This window comes from Centrocercus urophasianus, unplaced genomic scaffold (assembly GCF_019232065.1).
Source record: "Centrocercus urophasianus isolate 14NV4802_14NV808 unplaced genomic scaffold, USGS_Curo_1.0 seq_2, whole genome shotgun sequence".
Classification (NCBI taxonomy): domain Eukaryota; kingdom Metazoa; phylum Chordata; class Aves; order Galliformes; family Phasianidae; genus Centrocercus; species Centrocercus urophasianus.
The window spans coordinates 16,108,849-16,131,413 of record NW_024884755.1 but is presented as its reverse complement, the minus strand read 5'-3'; the positions used below and the strand labels follow the sequence as shown (position 1 = coordinate 16,131,413).

The 22,565-nt window shown below is 46.6% G+C and overlaps 2 protein-coding genes across 5 annotated transcripts in view; one reads left to right on the top strand and one right to left on the bottom strand.

Annotated features, from left to right (window-relative positions):
• Positions 1-373: 373 nt before the first annotated feature.
• TRAPPC2L (trafficking protein particle complex subunit 2L) lies at positions 374-2,954 on the bottom strand. Its single transcript, XM_042821504.1, has 5 exons — positions 2,877-2,954; positions 2,247-2,422; positions 1,407-1,494; positions 1,215-1,294; positions 374-549 (listed from the first exon to the last, which is right to left on the bottom strand). The coding sequence occupies exons 1-5, from the start codon at positions 2,904-2,906 to the stop codon at positions 504-506; spliced, it is 420 nt and encodes a 139-aa protein (XP_042677438.1). The 5' UTR covers positions 2,907-2,954; the 3' UTR covers positions 374-503.
• A 67-nt stretch (positions 2,955-3,021) lies between these two features.
• GALNS (galactosamine (N-acetyl)-6-sulfatase) overlaps positions 3,022-22,565 on the top strand; it is a 49,499-nt gene continuing 29,955 nt past the window's right edge. For all 4 annotated transcript variants that reach the window (XM_042821482.1, XM_042821481.1, XM_042821480.1 and 1 more), the window contains exons 1-10: positions 3,022-3,118; positions 6,533-6,656; positions 7,846-7,920; positions 8,914-9,016; positions 11,820-11,963; positions 13,575-13,641; positions 13,776-13,903; positions 14,938-15,077; positions 16,219-16,322; positions 22,126-22,262. In XM_042821482.1, coding sequence (XP_042677416.1) covers positions 3,029-3,118; positions 6,533-6,656; positions 7,846-7,920; positions 8,914-9,016; positions 11,820-11,963; positions 13,575-13,641; positions 13,776-13,903; positions 14,938-15,077; positions 16,219-16,322; positions 22,126-22,262 — 1,112 coding nt within the window. In that variant the 5' untranslated portion in view covers positions 3,022-3,028. The remainder of the gene's footprint in view (positions 3,119-6,532; positions 6,657-7,845; positions 7,921-8,913; positions 9,017-11,819; positions 11,964-13,574; positions 13,642-13,775; positions 13,904-14,937; positions 15,078-16,218; positions 16,323-22,125; positions 22,263-22,565) is intronic.

The window sequence follows — 22,565 nt, the reverse complement described above, 5'->3', positions numbered from 1 at the left end:
CTATGCATCAGAGGAAATGCTCTCAAGCACCAGCACTTGTGAGGAGCAGTGTCACTATCTGTGCCTCTCAGCTGACTGAAATCTGGGCTGACCCTAATAATAATCATCTCTTAGCTGTCTCTTGTGCAGCTGTGCTCGCTCTAATCACAAGCACAGTGGGAACTGCTGTCTTTCCACAAAGCCTGATTTCTACAGAAGCATCTGAGCTGCAGAGGAGCACAGCTGCGTGCTTTTCTGCAGGGAACAAAGCTCATCTGATGCTGCTGACCTTCCTGAAGGAAGAGCTCTTGCATGCTATCTGAAGGCTGGAGAGAAGCAGAACAGGGACTTCTGTGCTGTGTAAGGTTTGCAGGAATAGAGGCACATGCAGAGCTTGCAGGTGTCAGGTTTATTTTACATAGACTGAAAATATTACACAATGAAACCAATATATACATCATGCTGTAGGCACACTCCTGCACACAGGGAATGTTCTCAATGCCTGGATCAGACTGGGCAGAGCCTCAGCACACCTGCATCATCATGGAGTTCACCATGTTATCAAAAGCCCTGGGGAAGGAAATAACACAGCATTAAAGGAAGCTGCTAGTTCTGCACACCACATCTCTAAACAATACCAGTAGCTAGGAATGCTTCTTATTGGCTAATGAGCTGGCTTTCCTCAGGCTGAATGCATGGTTTCACTCTAGCTACAGCATGTTCTTTTGAGTGAATAATGGCTTTAATTAAGCTGAAGTAAGGACAGGTCTTCTCCTGGCCAAGTTTTCTTGCCTAGGCAATAGCAGTTCACATTATTCACATTTCCTGGGAAATTTCAGCTTAGAAATAGGGAGCAGTAGCCCTCACAAGAGGAGTTGTGTGTGGTGAGGATCCTTATTCAAGGAGAAACCCTGGACAACTGCAGTTGTTTGTTCTGTGTAACCTCTCTACGTACCTGCAGGGAATTTCTTCTATCCCAAAGACTCCTCTTTCCTGAGTCAAAGTTTCTAACACCAGTGCTGAGGTGGGGGAGAAAGAGTTCAATTGAACTTCTCAAGGGGCTATGGAGAGTTTCCAGCTATGTGGTAATGACCCAAAGACAACACAGCTGTTTTCCATCTAAGGGGTTACAGCACGTAGATCTGAACTGGCCAAGCACAGGGATTCCATGCCTGGTCCTGCTCCATCGCAGATGCAAGTCCCAGAAAGATGACAAAGGTGCTCAGTCCACTCACCTGGAATGGATACGGTCTCCTGGGTTATAAAAGGGGTTGCACATTATGTCTGTGTAGGAATTATGCAGCTTTCGGAACATCTGAAAAGGGATTGTGGTTTAATTAATCTCTTTTTGCTTCTCAGCACTTTACGAATCAGCAGAAGCAGAAGGAACACTGATGTAGCAAATGGTGCTGACTTCCTGCACTTACACTGCGGATCTCGTTGTCCCGAAGTGCTGTGTTTGAAGAATCCACCACCATGACAAACTTCACCTTCGAGTTTGTCACGTAGCCATACCTGTGCAGCTGTTAAGGAACGTGTTATGGAGGCCAGCAAAGCAACTCAAACAAGGCTGGAACGCACACAAACAAAAAAGCTGAGAAAATACTGTGTTCTTACTGCACTCAGCACGTAACTAGAACTAGATGAGGTAAGAGACATCAGGTTGCTCCCCCTTCTCCCTGATGCTGCCACTTTTGGTAACTCCAGATCAAGCTCGCTCCTGTTCTGGCCAGCAATGCATGCCTTGCACTTCAGAAGCAGTCTCCCATTAGCTGCTTTGGGTTTCTTCTTAAGAGCTGTTTCAATGACCCACCTCATCTATTGTCATTTGGCAGGCTGCAGTCAGAGACCTGGAGATCCTCTAATATCATTGTGATCTGGAACTCCAAAAATCAATGACCGGTTTATGAAAACCCAGAAATCAGGTCTGTTAGAGCAGATGACCTCCATCTGCAGGATTCAGACAAAAAGCCAGACAATGCTCAGAAGGTCAACTCTGTGACTCAAAAACATTGGGACAGCTGCTGAACTGAACAAGGGACTGAACCCAATCCTTTGTGTGATAAACTGGGTTGCAAACAAGTCTGTGCTTCTTCTGCTAATGACTTTAATGTGGCACCAAGTGGAAAGAGGGGTTTCCCATACAGAGCCCCTTGCAAGGAAGGTTATTAAATACACTTGGATACAATTGTAGTGGATGTCAAACACCAACACCTGCGAAGATGTGATTGCAGGGTGACCACACCTCTGAGACATTACAAAGATACACTTTGTAGTCTTCAGTTGGGTAGAGGAGCCCTAAATAGAGCTCCCTCTGATCTACCATAGCCTTGCCCATGGCAGAGATCTTCTCATCCACGACGTCCAGGGAAGTGTGCACAGTGTAGTGGAACTTGAGCTCATTTTCTGTCGGAACACTCCGGATGTAGAGGGGGTAGTTCTGTGGACAGTGACAAATCATGCCAATGTGGACAGATTCTGCTCCTGTAATCAATGGCTAACACTACTGGAGTGCTTTCACACTAATCCTGTCTTGCACCCAAAGCCAGCCCGCCCCTTTTACCTCCCACAGCACCTGCAGAACAGACCTGTCTCCATACGCAGCTGCACACTTGCACAGACAGCACCCACAGCACTCCCACATCAGATCTCCCTTTTACTTGGGTCTGTCCCCACGGCTCTGCAGGAAAGCCCCCGTCCCAGCAGCGGATCTGGGCCCATCTCTCTCCAGGGTCCTTCCCTCCCCTCCCCCGTGTCTCTGCCCGCCCCTCTCACCCTTGCTCCTGACCCACAACGCCAGCCCGAGTCCCCGCCCTGCGCACGCCCCTTTACCCGCACCTTGTTCCCCTCCGCCCCCCCCCCCGGCCCCCCCCCCGGGCCCCGCCCCCCCCCCCCCACCTGGCGATCACGGCGATGCACACCGCCATCTTGTCCCCGCCTCCTTTCCGCCTGTATCACGTGCCGGGGGAGGAGGGGGAGAGAGAGAGAGGGAAGCGATCACGTGATGCGGTCACGTGAGGTGCTGCCGGCGCGCATGGCGGCGGTTGCCATGGCGAGAGCGGTGCTGGTGCCGCTGTGGCTGTGCTGGGCCTTGGGCTGCGCCGCGCCGCCCAACGTGGTGCTGCTGCTGATGGACGACGTGAGTGCGGGCTGGGGCGCCTGGGGGGGCACCTGGGCCTGGCGGACGTTCCATATGTCCCATCATCCCATGAGGCTGGTGTCACCCAGCAGGGGCCTACTGTGGGCCTGCTGGGCTGGGCGGCGCGTGGGGCAGAGCGGCTGTGGTGCTGGGGGTGGCACTGAGGGGACAGGGAGCAGCAGGGAGAGGCTGCGGGGTGAGCAGGGCCCTGCTGGGCAGGCTGTGAGTCTCGGTTGGTGGAGGGTGGGGCCCTCAGGAGCCCTCAGATTCCCTCTGGTCTCTGGGGAATTGGGTTGGGAGGCGCAGGAGTTCGGCAGGGCTGTGGACTGAGCCCCAGCTTGCTCGTGTGTGTCCTGTGATACAAGGTTGGGGTTTTTGAACAGGTTCAGCAGGTTGGCGGCTTCACCCTGCTGCTGGCTGGTTCTGGATGTTCTCTTCAAGCATTTGTAAAGGGCTGTGAATGGGACGGATGGGATCTGTGTTTTGAGAGCACCTCGCACATTTAGCAGACGTGGTGGTGGGCTGGGGTTGGGCTGGATGATCTTAGCAGTCTTTTCCAACTTCAGTGACCTTATGATCTATTTGCTTCCTGATGTTCTGTCTGACTGCTACTTTAGAGCAGGTCTCTCCCCAGTGCGTGCAAAATGAGGTCGTTTTGTATCCAGGTCTGCATGTGGTCCCAGGTGAACCTCCAGGTCCAGCAGTTTGCTGCATTCATTCCCTCTGTCGCTTGAGCAGCGCGTGTGGCACAGCACGTGGGTAGGGGTTGTGTCATGACTTGTGGTCAGAGGCCTTGGGCACAGTGAATCAGGCACTGCTTGGGGGTTGGTGTGATGGTCTGGAAAAGTTTGAGTGAAGTTTGTGACTACTTACTGTGAGAGCTCTCACAGTAACTCACAGGGAGTTGATTTCTTTCTCAAGGAAAATAACCCTTGGTAGGACAAGGGAATGGTTTTAAACTGAGACAGGGGAGGTTTAGGTTAGATATTAGGAGGAAGTTTTTCACTCAGAGGGTGGTGAGGCACTGGCACAGGTGTTGCCCAAGGAGGCTGTGGATGCCCCAGCCCTGCAGGCATTCAAGGCCAGGCTGGATGTGCACACAGCAGAGGGTTGACACTAAATGGTTACTGTAGTCCTTTCCAACCCAGGCCATTCTATGGTTCTGTGATTCTATGATTCCAGTCCTTTTGAGATTTTCTGTAAAAGTGGAAACAATTTGAAGGTTTTTCTCTTTGTTCCTTATTTGTGGATTTCCTGCTGAAAACAAATGAGACTTCTCAGGTCTATAATGTCAAGCCTGAGTATAGGTATTTTGGAAGTGGTGCTTACACACATGCCACCTTATCTAGAAGCTGGTCACCTTATCAGCTTGTTCCTAATGATTGAGTGATTAACTCCACTATCCTTGGCAGAAGAGCACATTCATTAACTGGGAAGTGTTGGAAGGTGGGATGTTTTTGGTTTCTCCCAGCACTGATGGAATTATTGCTAAGTGAAGGCTTGGCTTTCTAACCTACACAAATAACTGTGTGTACCTTCCACTACCAGAGATGGATGCAGAGGCCAGCAGCACCGAGTAAGGTGCATCCTCAAACATAGGCAGACTCTGATACCTTGCAGGAAATGTTTTAGAAACTCAAATGTTCCTCCTGAAGAGCTGAATAGAAAGAAAACTCAAGTCGTTAAACAGCAGATATGACCCTGGGCTCAGTAAATCACAGATACAGAAGTGCATTTGTTTTCAGCGCAGGCTTGAGTTGCTGCCATCGTCCTGCTTTGCTTCTCCTCTTCCTTTCCTGTCATCCTTCAGATGTGCTTGGATAGAAGTGCATTGTGTGCTGTGCTAGGCTCCTCAGAAAGCTGCTGAGGGTGGGTATGATGTGACTCAAAGCCTGCTGGGCTTCCTTCTCCCTCTTCAACCTGCCTGTCTTGCCGTTGTTCTCCTAGCGTTTCCGTGCTCTTGTATGAAATGATTACTTTTTTAATGGCCAGTTTAGCCACTGGCAGTCTATCTTAATTTTCCATTCAGGAGTATTTCCCCCCAAGCAGGGATTTGTAATTTTCAAATGGAAGCTGTGTGGGACAGCAGTGATCCCGTTCTGGAAGTGTTGGTACAGCAGAAGACGCAGCGAGGCACAGATCCTGACTGGAGTTTCTGCCAACTGTTGATTTATTTATCTGCTGTTCATTACAAGTGCATCTCCACTGTTGATTTTTTCCTTTGATCCTTTGGCTACTTCTGTGTCCCTGTGTGTGAGTCAGAGCAACTCAGCATTCTTTTCTTCTTTCTTTCGTGATGGTAGAGACAGTGTTGGACTGAGGACTGGGGGCTGATCTGCTGCGTCCATTTCAGTCCCACACCCTGGTGTTTGGTGGGGCCGTTTAATTGCACTTTGCTGAGAGTTCAGCAACCTGCTCTGCAGCTTTTCAACGCTTCCCTTTTCCAAACCACACTGCTGCAGTGTGAATGGCAGACTCTCAGGTGGGACCAGACAGATGGCTTTCTAAGGATGGAGATGCATTACGCCCTCTGTATTAGTTGCTCACTTGATACACATCTGTATTAGAGAAAGCTATTGCCTTTTTTAAAGCACGATATAATCTCTATCAACTACGGCGCCTAATTGCTCATTAAGTTGTTCCCTTCCAGAACCTTCTGGTTTAAGTCACTTACTTTTATTTGTGTTATTACCAGTAATAGTTTTCAGCAGTGAACGCAGACAGCATGACAGTAATTTTACAGCTCTCCTGGATGGGGACTTTGCAGCCCCACCGTGCAGGGAGGAAGGCACAGACCCAAACCCCCATTGCAAATAAGCAGGCTGACATATGATGCCTCTGGCAGGTTTCCCTTCAGAGCTTGCTTTTAAAACAAACATTTTCCTGCAGCACTGGATTCTGCTTTTGAATGCAGACCTTTTCTTTGCCTTAATAGTTGTGTGTGCATGGATGGAGCAGACTGAGAGGATGCAGGGGTCAAAGATGCTCAGCCGAGGGCTGGACAGCTTGGCTTGCAGCTGTGTACCAGCACTGAGTGCATGCTGTGTGATGTCCTCCCTGCTATGTGTGTGCTTGCCAGTCTCCAGGCTCTGGAGTGAGAGTGAAGACATGAGGGCTCCTGACCTCCTTCTGCTACAAGTGTTTTCATGTCCACTTGATCACAAGCAAGTCGTTTCACCCCGTGTGTGCCTCAGTTTCTCATTTTCAGTGGAAGCTGTGATAGTTCCCAGCTTCGCAGGGCTGGCGAGGATCAGTTTTATCACGGCTGTGAAGTGCTCCCTGAGCAGGGAGATGAGCTCTATAAAGGTTTAGGAAGGAAGGGATAAAAACAAAAGTTTTATGTGAGCCCAGCAGCGTTGTCATTTGTGGAAGGGTAGAAGTACTTTCACGTCTTGCGGTGTGTTCTTCTTGCAGATGGGTTGGGGTGATTTGGGGGCTTTTGGAGAGCCTTCTAAGGAAACTCCTAACCTAGACCAGATGGCTTCAGAAGGGATGCTTTTCCTGGATTTTTATGCTGCCAGCCCCCTCTGTTCCCCATGTAAGTAAACCTGAGCTTTAAACTAGCACATAAGAACGCCACCTTCTGAGATTGGGATGTGTGCCAGCATCTGACATGGGCTAGCAACCAAACCAGTGATTACCCTCAGGGCAGAGTTTGGATTTGGTGCTTTGATCTTATCTGTTGCTTCCTTTTTATTTATGTTTTGATTGCAAACCCTTCAGTCTTAAGTTCTTTCAAAGCTGTATTTTAGTGTTCAGATCAGTTCAGCTAAAGGACTTCATAAGGTATTCTGGTTTAGCATTCTAGGCTCATTTTTGTTCTTATTTTGGGGCAAGCAGGCGAAGCAGTATCTAAATTGCTGCTGAACAAAAGAAGTGTGCAGTTTGTCTGATTACACTGGGTTGGGTGAGACTTTTGTGCAAGGAATGGCAGCATGCTGTGTCCTGCATCCCCTTGTTGACCCTGATGTCCAGCACACTTACTGGGGAAGAGACAGGAGAGAAACATTGGAGTTTGAGTGAGAAAGGTTATTTATTTATAATCCTTCTTGTTTGTTTTCTATGCAATTCCCCCCCAGCTTTACTAGCAGACAAGAACTGAAACAGAAATGAGGAACAGGGCCTCTCTGTTAGGATTCTCCTTTAGGAAATCATTTGTCAGTGTGCTCATGACTGTCCTTTCTCAGAAGAGGCACTTAAAATACAGCAAAGTCTCACTTAGTCCAGTGGTACTTCAGCACGTGTTTAAACATCTATTTAAATGTTCCCTGAGTCAGGACCTGGCTTTTATTGCCAAAGCTGGGCAGTTTCTTTTAGTTCACTGCTTATGACTTTTGTCCAGGCTTAGCCTTAAGCTGAGTTTGTGGTAGGATTTCCTCTTAAATACCAATGCCAGGTATTCCTTCTGTAATTGCTGAGATAGGAGGGCTGCTGTGCTTACTGTTGGAATTAATAGCTTTTCAGCAGTGGGTAAACTAATTTAATAGAGGGGCCACGTTTTAATCAAGCTTGACCTGGAGTAGCTCTAATGGTGTTGTATAGAAACGTGGCTATCTGCATGGCCCAGTGAGGAGGGGGCTGCTCCAAATGTGGCTGACCCCAGCAACTGGCTGTGCCTGAACACCAGCGTGCTTTGGTCATCATGCTGTCCTCAGCCTGAACGTGGTAATGCTGGGTGTGAGTACACAGTGCACCTGCCATGAAATGACTTGTGTTTGTTTCTGCAGCACGGGCAGCGCTGCTGACGGGTCGCCTCCCGCTCAGGAATGGTTTTTACACAACGAATGCGCACGCCAGAAATGGTACGGCCTTCATTCCTGCTTCCTTTTCTGATTTCTTTCTCTGCTTTGCAGGAAGTTTCGCTTTGCACAAAGGCTTGCCATGGTTATCTTCTCTTAAGGGCCTTCCATGGTAACACAAATAGATTACCAGGTTAATAAGTGTGAGATTATTTCCTCCTCATCAAGCAGAAAGCACTCTCCTTTGAGGAGGCACAAGCAAGGCTGGCTGTTCTGCTTGTTTCTGCTGGCTGAGAAGTGTTTCCTCTGGGCAGTGGAATTGGTGCCTGGTTAAACAGAGGCACGTGGGGCTGTGTGTTAACACCCAGAGCCAAGCACAGGTGCTCGCCTTGCATTCGGTGTGGCTTTTCTAACTCCTTCAGGAAGGGCCATCTTGTAGCCCTGTTGTGCCTGTGCTGCTTCAAAGAGTAGCCATGCATGATATCTCTGGGTTGATTTTGGTTCCAGAGTCACAGATGCTGTGTGAGGCCAACAGGCAGCAGCTACGTGTCAATTCATGCAGTATCAGCCAGCATGCACCAGAGTCACACCTTGTATCCTCAAGGGCCACAGAGGGAAATGCTGTTTCCTTCAGCTCCTGTGGTCAGAGCCAATCTATCCTTTGATTTAGGAAAGGAAACCCCTTCATTTTAGGTGACGTACAGCAGGTTTGCAGAAGTAAAGGCAACTCTGCTGGACACCTGAAGCATCTGTTTTCTGTTTGATCCTCGCTCCCTTCTGCCCCTTTCCTTTCTCTTTCAGCTTCTTTCTGCAATGACAGCCCCCCTTATTTTTTTTATTGGAGAGGAGTTCTCTCTTTACTTGAGAGATTATTTGCTAAATCAACTTGCCCCCTTCATCTCTTGCTCTGGGAAGACTTCCAAAGAGTGATAGTGCTGGAAGTTCAAACTAACTGCTCTTTCTGATCCAGTAATAATACTTCTAATGATGGGTGGCTGTGAGCTGTTTGCTGTCATAATTGTAAGAGTCAGTAAGGTTTGTGTTTGTTTTGCACAGCATACACACCGCAGGATATAGTGGGAGGAATTCAAGATTCTGAAATACTGCTTCCAGAGCTGCTGAAGAAAGCTGGCTACACCAACAAGATCATTGGCAAATGGTAAACTTCTTAAGATCTCTTCCTTTGAGACTTCTAGGTGTGTGTTTGTGTCGTGAAGGAGCAGCAGGACAACCTGAATCGGAGGAGAAAGACATCTGAGCTTCAAAACAGGCTGCCTTTCCAAATCTGTGGTGGATCCTCTGTCCTGCTGTGATCAATTTCCGAATTGAGTGTTAGCATTACAAGTACATACATACATCTGTACACATATATAAACCCTGCAGCTCTCTGTGCTCTCATCCGTGTACCACACGACTTAATTACATCAAGAAGTGCCAAGATGTTCTGTTGGAGCTTGCCTTCGGCTCCTACGTGCTTTTTATCTTTGTCCCCTGCTCTAAGTTGCTCTTTTTTTTTTTAGTAGACTGAATTGTGCAAGCTTTTTTGGGAGGCCGGGGAGGGGAGAAGTGTATGGTACAGAAATAGAGATGCAGATGCTTGAAGATGAGTGGATTGAAACCAGAGCCACGCTGAAGCCTGTTCACTTAGCGTAGGAGATGAGGGTGGTGGGGAGGGACTTGGCCAGGGCAGCTGATACTACCAGGTGTTCTAAAAGAGCCAGAAATCTGATCCAGCCCTCTCTTCACGTTGTGCTTTGGCTTTGTTGACTTTCAGGGGAGTACAGCAGAATCTTAGCAGGTGTTTCGTAATGTCTGTGAAGAACCGGGAAGGAAAAGCCTGAGAGGTGTTGTGTTCAAACACGGGCTGTGGAATTAATGGTGTAAGAGTTGAAACTGGTGTGTTTGTTAACATTCGAGTTTCGAGCGTGCTTGTGGGCTCTGATGGAATCCCACAGGGCCTGCAGATCTCTGATCACAATTTGGAACACTGCTGTAATAAATAAATGTATAAATAGCAGCTTCAGAACCACACAGACCCCAGCCAAGTACTGCTTGGTTAACAGAGTAATTGTTAATGAAGAGACTTCAGACAAGATTAGTGCTGGGGGGGGATGCTGTTTAGAACAGTGGTGGGATACATTTTCCTTACCAGTTTTGCTAACAAGTTAGAGGAGAGCAAGACTGGTTTGCAGTTGGATTCAGTGGTACTGCTGAAATTGGAGAGAAAGCAAACTAACCAAAGACAGTGAATTATTTATCATCACGGATCCGAACGGCAGAGTGGCCGTGAAGAATCGGCTCAGTGGGCTGAATGCAATGCGATGCAGTTCAGTGCTAATAAATGCAAATTCATACACCCAGGGAAAAGAAATAAACAACCCAGATACAGATTGGTTCCAGGCAGTTATTTGGAAAACAGCAGATCTGGAAGGACCTGCAGCTGTTAGCACGAAGCAGACTAAATACCAACGTGCAGTGCACCATCATTACACATCCAGGAGCTGTTGTACCACAGAGGATTGGGAATGGCACTGTGCAGCAGCACTCTGGCATTTGTGAGCATCACCTGCTTTGTAGAAGGGTGTTTGGAGGGGAAAATAAAAGGTGTAATGCAATAGTTCAATTGGACTTTCATTATAGTCCCTGTAGGATTTCAGGGCTTTTAGAGGTTTTGAAGCTTTCCAGCAGATTTTATATCCTTTAAACATCCCTTTTAAAACTTCTCAGGGTAACGGCGAGTTCCACGGTTTAATTGGGTGTTTGCAAGTCAAGTATCTCCCATGAACACTTCAGAATTTGTTGCATTTCGTTAAATATCCTCCTTTTTTGTGTGTGTGTGTGTGATGTGAAAGGGAGAGAACAGTCCACCTTCTGCATCTCAGTGATTATTTTGTGCCTCCTTCATGTCTCTTCTTTTCCTTTTCAAGTCCTCTTTGGTCTCAGAGCAAAATGTTTTCTCGTGTCACCTGTTATTCCCCAGGAGCAGCTTTGTAGCACTTACACGTAGAAGAGGAAAGGGGAGAGTCTTGTGTTGGAGGCTTGCAGTTTTAGTTACATCTCTGAGATACTCTCATAGCTGGTGTGATGATTATTTTATGCTGCAACTCATTTTGGAATAGCTCAAAATGACACTGTGGATCACTTTATTCCAGGTAGTGCATTTTATGTCCCTTATGTTCAGGAAACGTGCAGAGAGGGATGACACAAACGGACAGGTTGCAGATGCAGACTTGTGAGTAGAAGCTGGAATGATTAAATAAACATTTAGGTACGAAGATCTCCTTCAGAGATTGGGAGAGGATGGGCATTCTTTATCTTTGAGATGGAGAATTTGCAGTCAAGAAGCAGGAGATTAGAAAGGAGCTTTAGCTTGAATTTAGGGATGGAGAATTTTTGAGCAGAGTGGTAGAATGCAGCTGTCATCAGTGGTAGCTAAATAGGTTTTATGTTCACTTGTGCACGTCAAGAGCTTGCTCTCATTTACATTCAGGTCTCTCTGTACCATTTTGGCAAAATAAAGACTCCATAAAAGGAATGTGAATGTCACAGTACATTTCATGAGCTTTGTTGTGTTTTTTAATAGCTCAGTGGTATAAAAGTGACTTGTTTGAGATCAGGATCCTTAAGCAAAACATCATGTGCATCTCTGCGGTGGCTTTGGGCACTGCAGCTCAGCAGTGCAGATGGTCAGGGCAGCGTGAGAGAAGGCACCAATGGAAGGCAGTGGTGGAAAGCAGGGTGGGCAGTAGGCTGAAATGGGATATGTGTGAGCACTGGGATAACTGCATGGATCCATTCGTGACAAGGAAGATCAAGACAGTGCTCTGCAGTTGTTTCTTTGATTAAAATGCTTGAAGTTTTTCTTCTTAGGCAAAGACTGTTTGCTTGCATACCATTCTGGTGAGATTACAGTTTGCTCCACTGCAGTAGAATTTTAACTCATCTGTTTCTTTTGTTCCTAGGCATCTGGGTCACAGGCCCCAGTTCCACCCCTTGAAACATGGTTTTGATGAATGGTTTGGATCCCCAAACTGCCATTTTGGACCTTATGATAACAGAGCACTCCCAAATATCCCTGTGTACAGGGACTGGGAAATGATTGGCAGGTAATTCAGCTACTTGCCTGCCAGTTGCTTTCAAAAACATTACCTAGTTGCTGGGAATGTTCTTTTCCTTGCTCTCCCTGCTGATGTTTCTATGTTGGAAGACAAGAGCTAGCACAGCAAACCGGTACCAGTGCAAAAGGGTTGGCAGAACCAGAAGCTGCTTCAGCATCAGGCAGAGTTGCAGGTCTGGCTGCATGGCCAGTAACGTGCAGGTACTTCACCCTGCATGGAGGAATGTCCTGCTTCAGCTGTGTTCTGAGATGCTTACTGCTGAAGGCCTGTTTGCTCTGCAGCTCAGCAGCCTGCTGATGCAGAAAAGATATTAGTGAAAGTTGGTGAAACACGTGAGTAGCAGATCAGAGCCCAGCCCAAGGCTGGCTTCATCTACCGTGCTCTGCAGCGACTGTCTGCAGCAGTTACTTACAGAAGAAAACAGATGTGGGAAGCTCTGTCCTGTCCATCTTGCTGAATGGGAAACTGTGCTCAGGTCTTTAATTTAAATAGCTGCTGGCTTAACAGCCGTGAGCAAATCTGAGGTTGGCCAATATCCAAGCTGTGGATAGCGATTTCCATTGGAGTTAAGACAGAGAGAGGGAAAGCCTTGTGGGGAGGTGCACAGGGCAGACAGAAGCAAGGTATAGATTAACTGTCAGGAGCTCTGTGAAGTTCGCATCTCAAAGACCTACTTCTGCAGCACCAGTGCTAGACTTGGCATGGTAGAGAACATTTAGTCCACTCTAAACACCTGAACTATCTTTTGCAGGAGTCCTGTCCCCCTCAGCTCTACCTGACTGTCTAAATTTCAAACTCAAGCTCATTAAACATGAAGTTAGGTGCTTGATGGTGAAGATTAATAACAGCCCGAGTATCGAGGCCAGCCTGCAGGTTGCATGCAGACCAACTGTGGATCACGGCTGCTCCGCAGCACCTCCCAGAGATGTTTGCTCATCCTGTTGCACCCGAAGGCTTCCTGTGATGATTTCATTCCATTGCTTCTCTTGGAAACTGCTTCCACTCAGTACTGAAAGGCTGCTTTCTTCCTCCTCGCCTTGCTTTGTAGTAACCTCTTCTCTGTTTGTGCAAGTGTGCAGTCTGCACCGTTTTTACTATTTGCTTTTGTGCCCGGTGTCGTCTCTTTTCACTCGCTGCTATTCTCATGAGGACTGCCACCTGCCCTTCTTTGCTGAATTGCTGTCTGCAGATAGTCAAGGACAACATGTTTGGAGCAGCCCACGTTGTGATTCTGTGTCACTGAATGTTTTTGGGTACTGCTAAAAATATCACTCGCATCCAGCAGCTCTCGACTGAAGGAGCAGTGCCATAAGCTCCTGATGTGTGCTACCCCATTCTCATAGCTCACAGTGAGCAATCAGTGGCTCAGGTTTGTCCAAATCTTGCAGTTGTCATTAGTTAGAATCTGGTCATTTCACTGCTGTCTACCGTAATTAGAAACATGATGACACTGCTTTTAATATCTGAACAGAGTTGGTGGGTGACCTAAATGAGGGTTCTACCTGCAGTCACCTGCTGTGTAACTAATGGCATGGGAAGCTTTCTTGGGCTGTGTATTCCTTTGGATTTATTCCTTTAGTTCTCTCTGATTCTTTATAGATACTATGAAGATTTCAAAATTGATCTGAAGACGGGGGAAGCCAACTTGACTCAGATTTACCTGCAGGTAGAGTTTATTTTAGTGCTGGTTTCTAACCCACAGTGACTTTATGGTTGTGGTTTTTGTCTTGTTTTTTTTTTTGAAGAGACCTGGATGACAGAGGGTGATTCTGTTACATTCATTTTTATTGTTGCTTACAGGAAGCTCTCGATTTCATTAGCAAGCAGCAGGCCAGCCAGCAGCCGTTCTTTTTATACTGGGCAATCGATGCTACTCATGCTCCTGTTTATGCTTCCAAACATTTCCTGGGCACCAGTCAGAGAGGAAGGTGAGTCTTATTTTTGTGTGTTCTTTTTTTTTTTTTTTTTCCTTTCATTTTTTTTAAATTAATACCTCATGCTGGGAAAATGTTAAGCCTCAGTGATATTTATTATATCATAGTATCATAGTCATAGCATGGCCTGGCTTGAAAAGGACCACAGTGCTCATGTGGTTCCAACCCCCTGCTGTGTGCAGGGTCACCAACCAGCAGCCCAGGCTGCCCAGAGCCACATCCAGCCTGGCCTTGAATGCCTGCAGGGCTGGGGCATCCACAGCCTCCTTGGGCAACCTGTGCCAGTGCCTCACCACCCTCTGTGTACTTATATCCAAATACACAGATAGTTACTCAAAAGTATATGTGCTGAAGTACATGAGCTTGTGTTAGTGAAGACTTTGCTTGGGTTGTTCTTTAACATTTTTGCTGTATTAGTGAATGAAGATCACACAACTAAAACGGGAGTGGGAAGCTCAAGCTCCTTTGCCAGCTGTGTGGGTAATGAAGTGCTGTATGTGGCGTTATGATTTCTGGAAAGCTTTTGTATAAATAGTGTCTGTTTTAAAGGCTTATTAATCAGAACAGCAAGTAGAAAAAAGCATGCTGTAAACACAGTTTACAGGAAGCAAGAGTAGCTCTGCAGCCACGATGAGCCTTGCTTCTCAGGGTGCAATTTCAAACCAATGTCCATAAGCAAAATGGAGTTATTAGCTTTAGGACTATGGCAAAGGGATATTGCCTGTGTCTGAGAACCTTGATAGCTAAGTGTTTATCAGTTCTAGCCTCTGTCCAGGAGTGGCTCAGAGCTGAGCAGATTCTGACTCTTAATGTCCAAGAGGAGCTGCTCTGGGCAGGTGTGAGACACAGGCTTTGCAGTGACACTGATGCAACTCTTATTACAGTACCTGCTGCATGAGGGAAGTGTTCCTTTTCCCAGCACAGGTTTAAACTGCGTTCGCTAAAAGCACTGTGGCTTTTCCCAGTATACTGTGCTGTGTGAGTCTTCTGCTGCTGCCTTTCATGTTTTGCATCTACTTTTGCTTCAGATATGGGGATGCTGTGCGGGAAATTGATGACAGCGTTGGAAAAATCCTAAAACATCTTCAGAAGCTGGGTATCAGTGAGAACACTTTCGTGTTTTTCACCTCCGATAATGGGGCTGCTCTCATTTCAGCTCCTAAACAAGGTGAGCCTCAAATTAACAAAGCTGGCCTGGGGTTGTGAACTCAAGGCTTATCTCTCCTCCCCCCCAGACATGGAGAAATCTGTACCTGGCAGTTTCCCTTATCCTCTTTGCAATTAGGTGTAGCCTCAGAGTTCACGGCGCTCACATTTAGAGTGAATTCTGCTGACGTTTCTTCCTGCTGGGGGCCATTGGAGGAGGTATCCTTGGCTAGGTGGAATTTTTGCTGAACCCAGCATAGCTGGTCACCTGTTTGCATCTCCACTTGGCACTGGCAGAGGTTGAGTATTTTTTAATGTATTTAGGCCCAAGCACAATACAGTTTTGTTCTCCATCTGCCAGATGTTGATTGGAGCATCTGCGTAATTACAGAGTTCAGGAGCCCCTTCTTCTTTAACTCTCTTCAAAAATAGCAGGAGGAAAAACTATTTTTGTTTGCCTTTGTTTAAATGATTGCTTCTCCCGGAGTCATTGCAAATTGATTTTATAACCCATTCTCTTCTATTTGGAGGCAAACTGTCTGGTGGTTATTAGACCACAGAGCAGGGAGTATCCTGAGCTCTGATGTCAGCCGAGCCGCTGGGTTTGACTTTGTGTGACCTGGAATCAGCCTGTTTGTTCTTCAGTAAGCTCTGCTGCAAGGCTGGGTTAAAAACCCAGGCATTCCTGCAAATCATTTGCTATCTGCCAGAGAGAACATTCAGGGAATGTATGATTACTTCTTTTGTTCTCACATCTGCATCTAATACTGCCCTGGTAGTGTAACAGGTTGTGAGGAGAGCACTCTTGTGAAGGTGTGAGATTTCTTTAAGTTGCAAACAACAGCGAACATCCCTAAAGGGAAGGAAAATGCCTCAAAGTCTTTTCTGTGCTTTTTGTTCTTTGTTCAGTAGCTTGCAAGTAGTGTTTAGCTGTCTGGTTCTCTCTGAACTGAAATGATGCTCCTAAAGTTTATCATAAAGGGATTTAAAACAACAACGACAACAACAAAAATCAACTCTGGACGTATTATTTGAAAGAAGGATTCGTGCAGAAATGGAAATTTGTTTAAAAGTAGCCTCCAAATTTCAATTTGGTTGACCGTGTCCCTCTGCTGTATGATATTGGCACTTTGGGGGGTTTGTGACTTTGTTTCTTTCTCTAGGAGGAAGCAATGGTCCTTTTCTCTGTGGCAAACAAACCACCTTTGAAGGTGGCATGAGAGAGCCAGCTATTGCTTGGTGGCCTGGACATATACCTGCAGGAGGGGTGAGTATCTCTTCCAGCTCTGATCAGTTTTGTGTGGACTGAAGTGAATGGAATGGGCTTGGGGTCAGACTTGTAGCATTTCAGCCCTGACAGCTGTCTAAATAAGGAGCTGCTGGCTGCTTCTACAGCGCTGTTCCTGTTCATTATTGCAAATTTGCAGCTGCTGTGCCTGTGATCAGCACTTCTGGGGAGCACCAAGTATTCTGGCCTTTTAGTCTTCATAGTTGAAACCCTTTACTCTTTTGGACCACAGTCATTTTAGTGGGTTACCTCTTTGAGCAAATTGGAGTACAAATGCACACTTTGACATCCCAGTCTAGAGCATGAATGTGTTGCCCATGCATGCTCTCTGCACTTCAAAGTGCCGAGTGATTTGACCCTCGCAGCTCCCGCTTTGGTGTGCGATGAAAGTTCCACTCAGGGAGGTCTAGATATCAGAATATTGCTCCTGTCTGCCTGTACACAAATTCAGATACCATCACTTCAAAATAATCCTCTGGTGACACTGCCAGCCTCTCTTGTCCCAGTTCTCATTAAAGAAAGATGCAATCAATTCTTCTGCAGGCAGGGTTCTTAGTAAATAATACAGATTCCCTCCCCTTTGTGAGCATCTCTTATCCCTGAAGAAAGTGATATTTCATTAACTGGGCACTGAGCTTAAAACTGCAAACTATTCATAAATACAACATTTTTTGAAGTTGCATTCCTTTTTGAGTGGCTTAATTGAGCCAGGATAATGATAATTTACTGTTTGCATTTAGGAGGGTGCCATCAGATATCTCAGATCCGCAGCTGAGGGCAGAAGGGTAGTTTGGTTTCATCATTTTTAAGGAATTCACAAAACCTACTTGGGATGTTTTATTATTATTTTTTTAATTTGAAATGAAAGCAGCCTTTTTGTTTAAATTTAAACATTTCCATAAAGTCTTTCCAAGCCAAGTACAACAGCCTGGGGCTAGCATAGGAGAACATGAGACCGAAGCTGACTGTTTTGTTTTCCATGTCCAAGCTGAATAACGTGCTAAAAGTAAACATGCATTATAAATGGGAACAAGTAAATACTGAATTTAAAAATTCTTTCCATTGTAGTAACTCCAATGATAATTAGGAACACAAGCAGAGAAATCTGGAGGTCTGTTCATTCTCTGAGCGTAACGTGCTGGTACCACGCTCCCAGCGGTGGCACTGTGTATGCAGGGGAGCTTTCTGTGGTCAGAAGCAGTCTGTGTAGCCTGGTGTGATGCATGGCTTCCTTCCTGAGGTTACAGCTGAAGCTGTGCAAATTTCTGTGAGCAGACATTTCAGTGCAGGGTTAATGTGGCTGCCTGCACACGCGGGTGGACCAGCTGACGTTGTACTGCGGTGCTCTGCAAGCTGAAGGCTGTGCTTCAGGTGTGTTGGCAGGTGTGTGCCCAAAACCCCCTCCTGCACCACGGTTGATATCATCCTTGGCACTTAAGCACGTGCTTAAATCCAAATTCTCCTTAAGCTGGGCTCCAGGCTGGGGCTGTCAGCCAGATGCCTGTGCTTGCAGGTGTTACAACTTCACTTGGGCGCCCTGAGAAGCCTGTTCTGAACAGTGTGCTCGGGATGTGTTGCTTTGCTTTGAGCTGAACTCCAATACAATGCTGCTACCAATAAGTATGTGACAGCTACTTACGTGTCTTTTCTGCTTGCATTCTTGCCATGGAGGCTCCAGCAGTGATACCCACAGGAGCACTAACAGCAGGTGAGAGGTTTGGCACTGCTTCTGTGAAATACGGCTCGCTCTGTGCAAGCATGCAGAGTGCCTGTAGTTCCTGCTTCATGATGGCTCCTTTGGACATAGCAAGTGAAGAGATGTGTTTGCTAGTATGCTTTTGGCTTCTTTTTGATATCTTAGAGTCTGTAGCTTCAACATCATCTTGACTGTGAGTTGAAACCGGAGCCTTGTGTAGTCCATGTAAAACACGGAAAGATTGCTTCCAAGTGTCTCGCTGCACTCTCCTTGTGAATGAGTTGAAGGAAACAAAGGCTTGGGTGCCCTGAACCAGGCTGCAAGCAGAGGGCTTCCCAGGCGTGCCAGAGGGCCTGCTCCTCCATCCTGTGCTGGGATTGATTGCTCTGTTCCAACCACGGAGGTTTTGCAGAGCAGGCATTGGGCCAGCAGCCATCTCAGCTGGCACAGCCGCAGCCAGCAAAAGCAGACGTGTGCCTCTGGCCTGTGCAGTCCAGCTGTTGGCTGGAAGGCTCGTCCCGCCGATGGGCTCTGGCAGTCTCTCCATCATCTTATTGATATCTGTGTCCTGCTCGGTTTCTGTTAAAGGGCGCAGCTTGTTGGAATGAAGGAGCACCTTCTTACATAAACAAAAGAGGTTATGTGACAGGATTGCTGGCACTTGACAGGACATCGATAGAGGTTGGGGTAATTGGTGCGGCTGGCTGATTCGCAGTTATTTTGGGGTGCCTTGGGAGTCTGTGTTGCTCTTGGCATCAACGTGCAGTAATTCGGGTCCCCCATCAGGAATATTTATTTGCTGGAAAACAGCCTTTCTGCAGTTTCTTCCTCAGCGACGTTTGCCAGGTGAATTTGCAGCAAATCAGCATTTGGGCATTCCCTGCATCACATCTGCCTTCTGGAAGGATCCAGCTGGAAAAAAAAGAATCGTATTCTGTTGGTATTTGAATCCTCCTCCTCTCTTCCCTCGCCCTCCTCCCTTTCCTCTCTCGTGCCTGCTTCCTGAAGGAGAAAAGAACATATCAACCCAAAGACAGCATTGCAACCTTTTCTTCGCTATCTCCCATGGGGCGCAAATTGAAATTGAATTAGACAGGGATATCAGGTCTGCTCGCTGTGATAACTGTAAAAGGATTTTATTTAAAAACACCCTGACATTTGTTCGCCCAGTTTCAAATATTTAGCTTTCCTCCTTTCCATTCCTGGCGGGGGCGACTTTATTAATTGTCGCCTTTGATTCAGAGTTAAAGCTTGAAAGCACTGATAACAGCAGTGGTGACTATTTCTTCCAGCGACGTGGCCCACAGCAAAAGGATTTCATTTTCTTAAAGACGTTCTGTGTATACGGAGAGTTTATTAAAAAGAAGGGGGAGGAAGAAGGGGGGGAAAAATCCGTTCTTACGTGCGTAATACCGGCTGTTTCTTGCTGATACGAGCAATATCTGATCTCACTCTTTCTTATATATTATTTATTTTCTCTGGGCTGTTGCCCTCTCTGGATTTTTCTTTTTCTCTTCAAAAAAAAAAAAAAAAGGGAAAGGCAACTAGAATGAAAGAGCGCTGTTGACAGGAGAAAATGGTAATTTTTTTATTTTTCTCTGAAAATACTTCAAAGTTTTATATAAATATTAACCTTTTTTTTTCCTTCCCCCCCCCCCGTTCTACAGCGCGGTGCTGCAGAGCACAGATAAATCCAAGTGGCTGTGGCACGGGCATTTAATTTCCTTAAGAAGTTTTCTCTGCTTCATGGAAAAATGTGGTCTGAGACCAGAAACGTAATGGGATGATTAAAGAGAGTCATCTACATCTGGTTATGGTTAATAAGGAGCGGTACAGGGAGGCTGCGGTGGGCCCACAGGGTTGTCACAACGCGATATATGAATTAGGAGATGTTAGAGGCACGAGGCTCAGGTCAGCAGCTGCCTCTTGCTGCTTGTTATCAAAAGATTGAGGCAAGGGGATGCAGTGACGACAAGAAAAGTGACTTTTGGATTTGCTGTAGAATTGCAAGGCCTCGTTACAAAAAGCCTCGGACACCTTTCTGCCTGCCTGGCATGGCAGCAGGAGGGAGCAGGCGTGTGCCACATCTGCTCTGATTGGACTCTGAGCTCTGCACATGCTGTTCTGCTGACCCCACAGCTCTCTTAAGGCTTGCTGGAGGTAAATTAGCCGGCAGATGAGCCTACAAGGGACTGAGCATCTCTGCTGAGATGCTGAGCTCTTGTAATCCCCTTTGACCTCAGGGAGAGAAGCTTTCCCAGCATCAGTGGCTCATGAATCTGTCCAGCCCTGGAAGGAGTGAGCTGATGCTTTTTGGGTTGTTGTTGTTTTTCTACCTGCTGTTTTTTTAGTATTTCAACACATAAGACCAGAGAGGAGCCTCAGTGAGAGGACAGTCCTGGGAGCATCCCAATATCCATGAGTTCACAGCTTGCCCCAGGCTTTCCCCAGAGCCAGTTGAATGCGCTGCCTTCCTGGGTGAGGGTTTCTGTGCTCAGGGCTTCCTCTTTAGCAGAGATCTTTGCACCTTGTTTGCTTCATAAGAGTTGTGAGAAAGCATTCTTACACCCAGCATTCATATTGCGTGTTCCTGCCAACACCTTTTGATGAATGAAAGCCATTACAGTTTGAAATTGCTGTAATCAAGTAATGCGATATTGTAATGTTAAACTTGTAATCACTCCTCTGCATGTTGCTTTCTCAATTCTTTTGCTGTGTTTTTAACTTGCTAATTCTTCCTCTAAGTGTTCACTTTCTTCAGCTTGGCTTCTTAACAAAAGTCCCAGTGTCCCAGGAGAAATAGCATTTTCATTTTCTTTCCTCAGGAGTAAGGGAACCAATATCTTGCAAGTATTCACTTACCACATTATCATTTGTCATCTTTTTTTAATAATTAGCATGGCCCTCCAGGCCGGGGGTCTATTTGGGACAAGAAGGAAGAGTCTGAGATGCAAAGGCCTTGACAGTGACAGCACTGTGATGTTCACACTGACATCAGCAAGCTGCTGGTAGGACGTGGGTTTTGGTCACAGCGTGCTTCTGAAGTTACCACTGTGAGCTTGTATCAGATGGCAAGAAGAGCTCTTTTCACATCACACCTTGTGCTGGTGCATCCTGGTGCAAAGCATGCTTGCTCTTGGTTCGAATCTGTCTGCTTCAGTGTAGTGTGCTGCTGGCTAATTAAACATCCCACAGCAGCTAACTGTAGCTTGCCCAAGGAGGATGGGAGCAGAGCTTCAGAAGGGATCAGTCAGAAGAGAATGTTTGGTTTTTAGATCACAGGATGGTTGGAAGGGACCTCGAGGCTCATCAAGCTCCAACCCTCCCACTGCATGCAGAGCCACCAACTTCTATATCTAATAGCAGCCCAGGCTGCCCAGGGCCCCATCCAACCTGGCCTTGAACACCTCCAGGGATGGACGGGGCATCACAGCCTCTCTAGGCAGCTGTTCCAGCACCTCACCACTCTCCAATTAAAGGAGAAAAAAAAAAAGAAACAACAGCAAAAACAAACAAACAAAAAAAATGCTTTGCGAATCTCCGTTGGAACCAAAACCAGATGTTTTTCTCCCTTATTAAAATATATACTAAAAATACCACAACTTTACAGTTCTTGAATTGTTGGAAATGGTTTGCAGATGAAGTCATCAGGCTCTTTTTGTTGTTATCCATCTATCCCTGTGCTTTCTGTGCACGCTCTGAGGATATTCTGGAATACAGAGATGACCTGGGGAGGGAACAAATCAAGGACTTCTTTTTTTCTTTCTTGTTGTAAGCGTCGATTTTTCAATCCACAAATGACTCAGAATTTGTTAAACGAGGTTGAACTGTGCAAAAAAAAAAAAAAAAGAAAGAAAGAAAAAAAAAAGCTCCTTTGAGTTGGATACATGGAGAGAGAAGTGAGGGGGAAAAGAGGGAAACGGAAGTGGGGAAGTATGGATCGTCCCCTTTGTTATTGTAACGTGGGGTTTGCTGCAGCACTGCAAAGGGAGAGAACCTTAAAAGAGGTTCAGGAGGCGGTGCTTGTGCTTGGCAGGAAGCCTCCCTCTGTATGGCTTTTGCTGAAGGTTTCTGTTGATGTTTCAGGTCAGCCGGCAGCTGGGCAGCGTGATGGATCTCTTCACCACCAGCCTCTCCCTGGTGGGTCTGCAGGCTCCGAGTGACAGACAGATTGACGGCGTCGACCTTTTACCTGCCATCTTGCGGGGCGAGCTAATTGACAGGTTCGTTATGAGCCCGGAGCTCTGATCCTTGCCTCCAAACTGAAGTGGTGCCAATCTTTGCCTTCTTCTTCTTCTTCTTTTTTTAATTTTAAATCGAGTTTACAGAAATATTTTATAATCTGGACAGATGCGTCTTTGCTCCTGGCCGATGACCATGAGGTAGCACCAGAGCTTTGCCCTGTGCATTAATCCTCTGCTGGAGCAGGCAGAGGTGAGATTTCCTGACACATGACATGCTGCTGTATGGTGGAGTCTGGGGACAAATGCAAATGTCAGGGGGTTAGCAGGGATCCTTGGAACAGC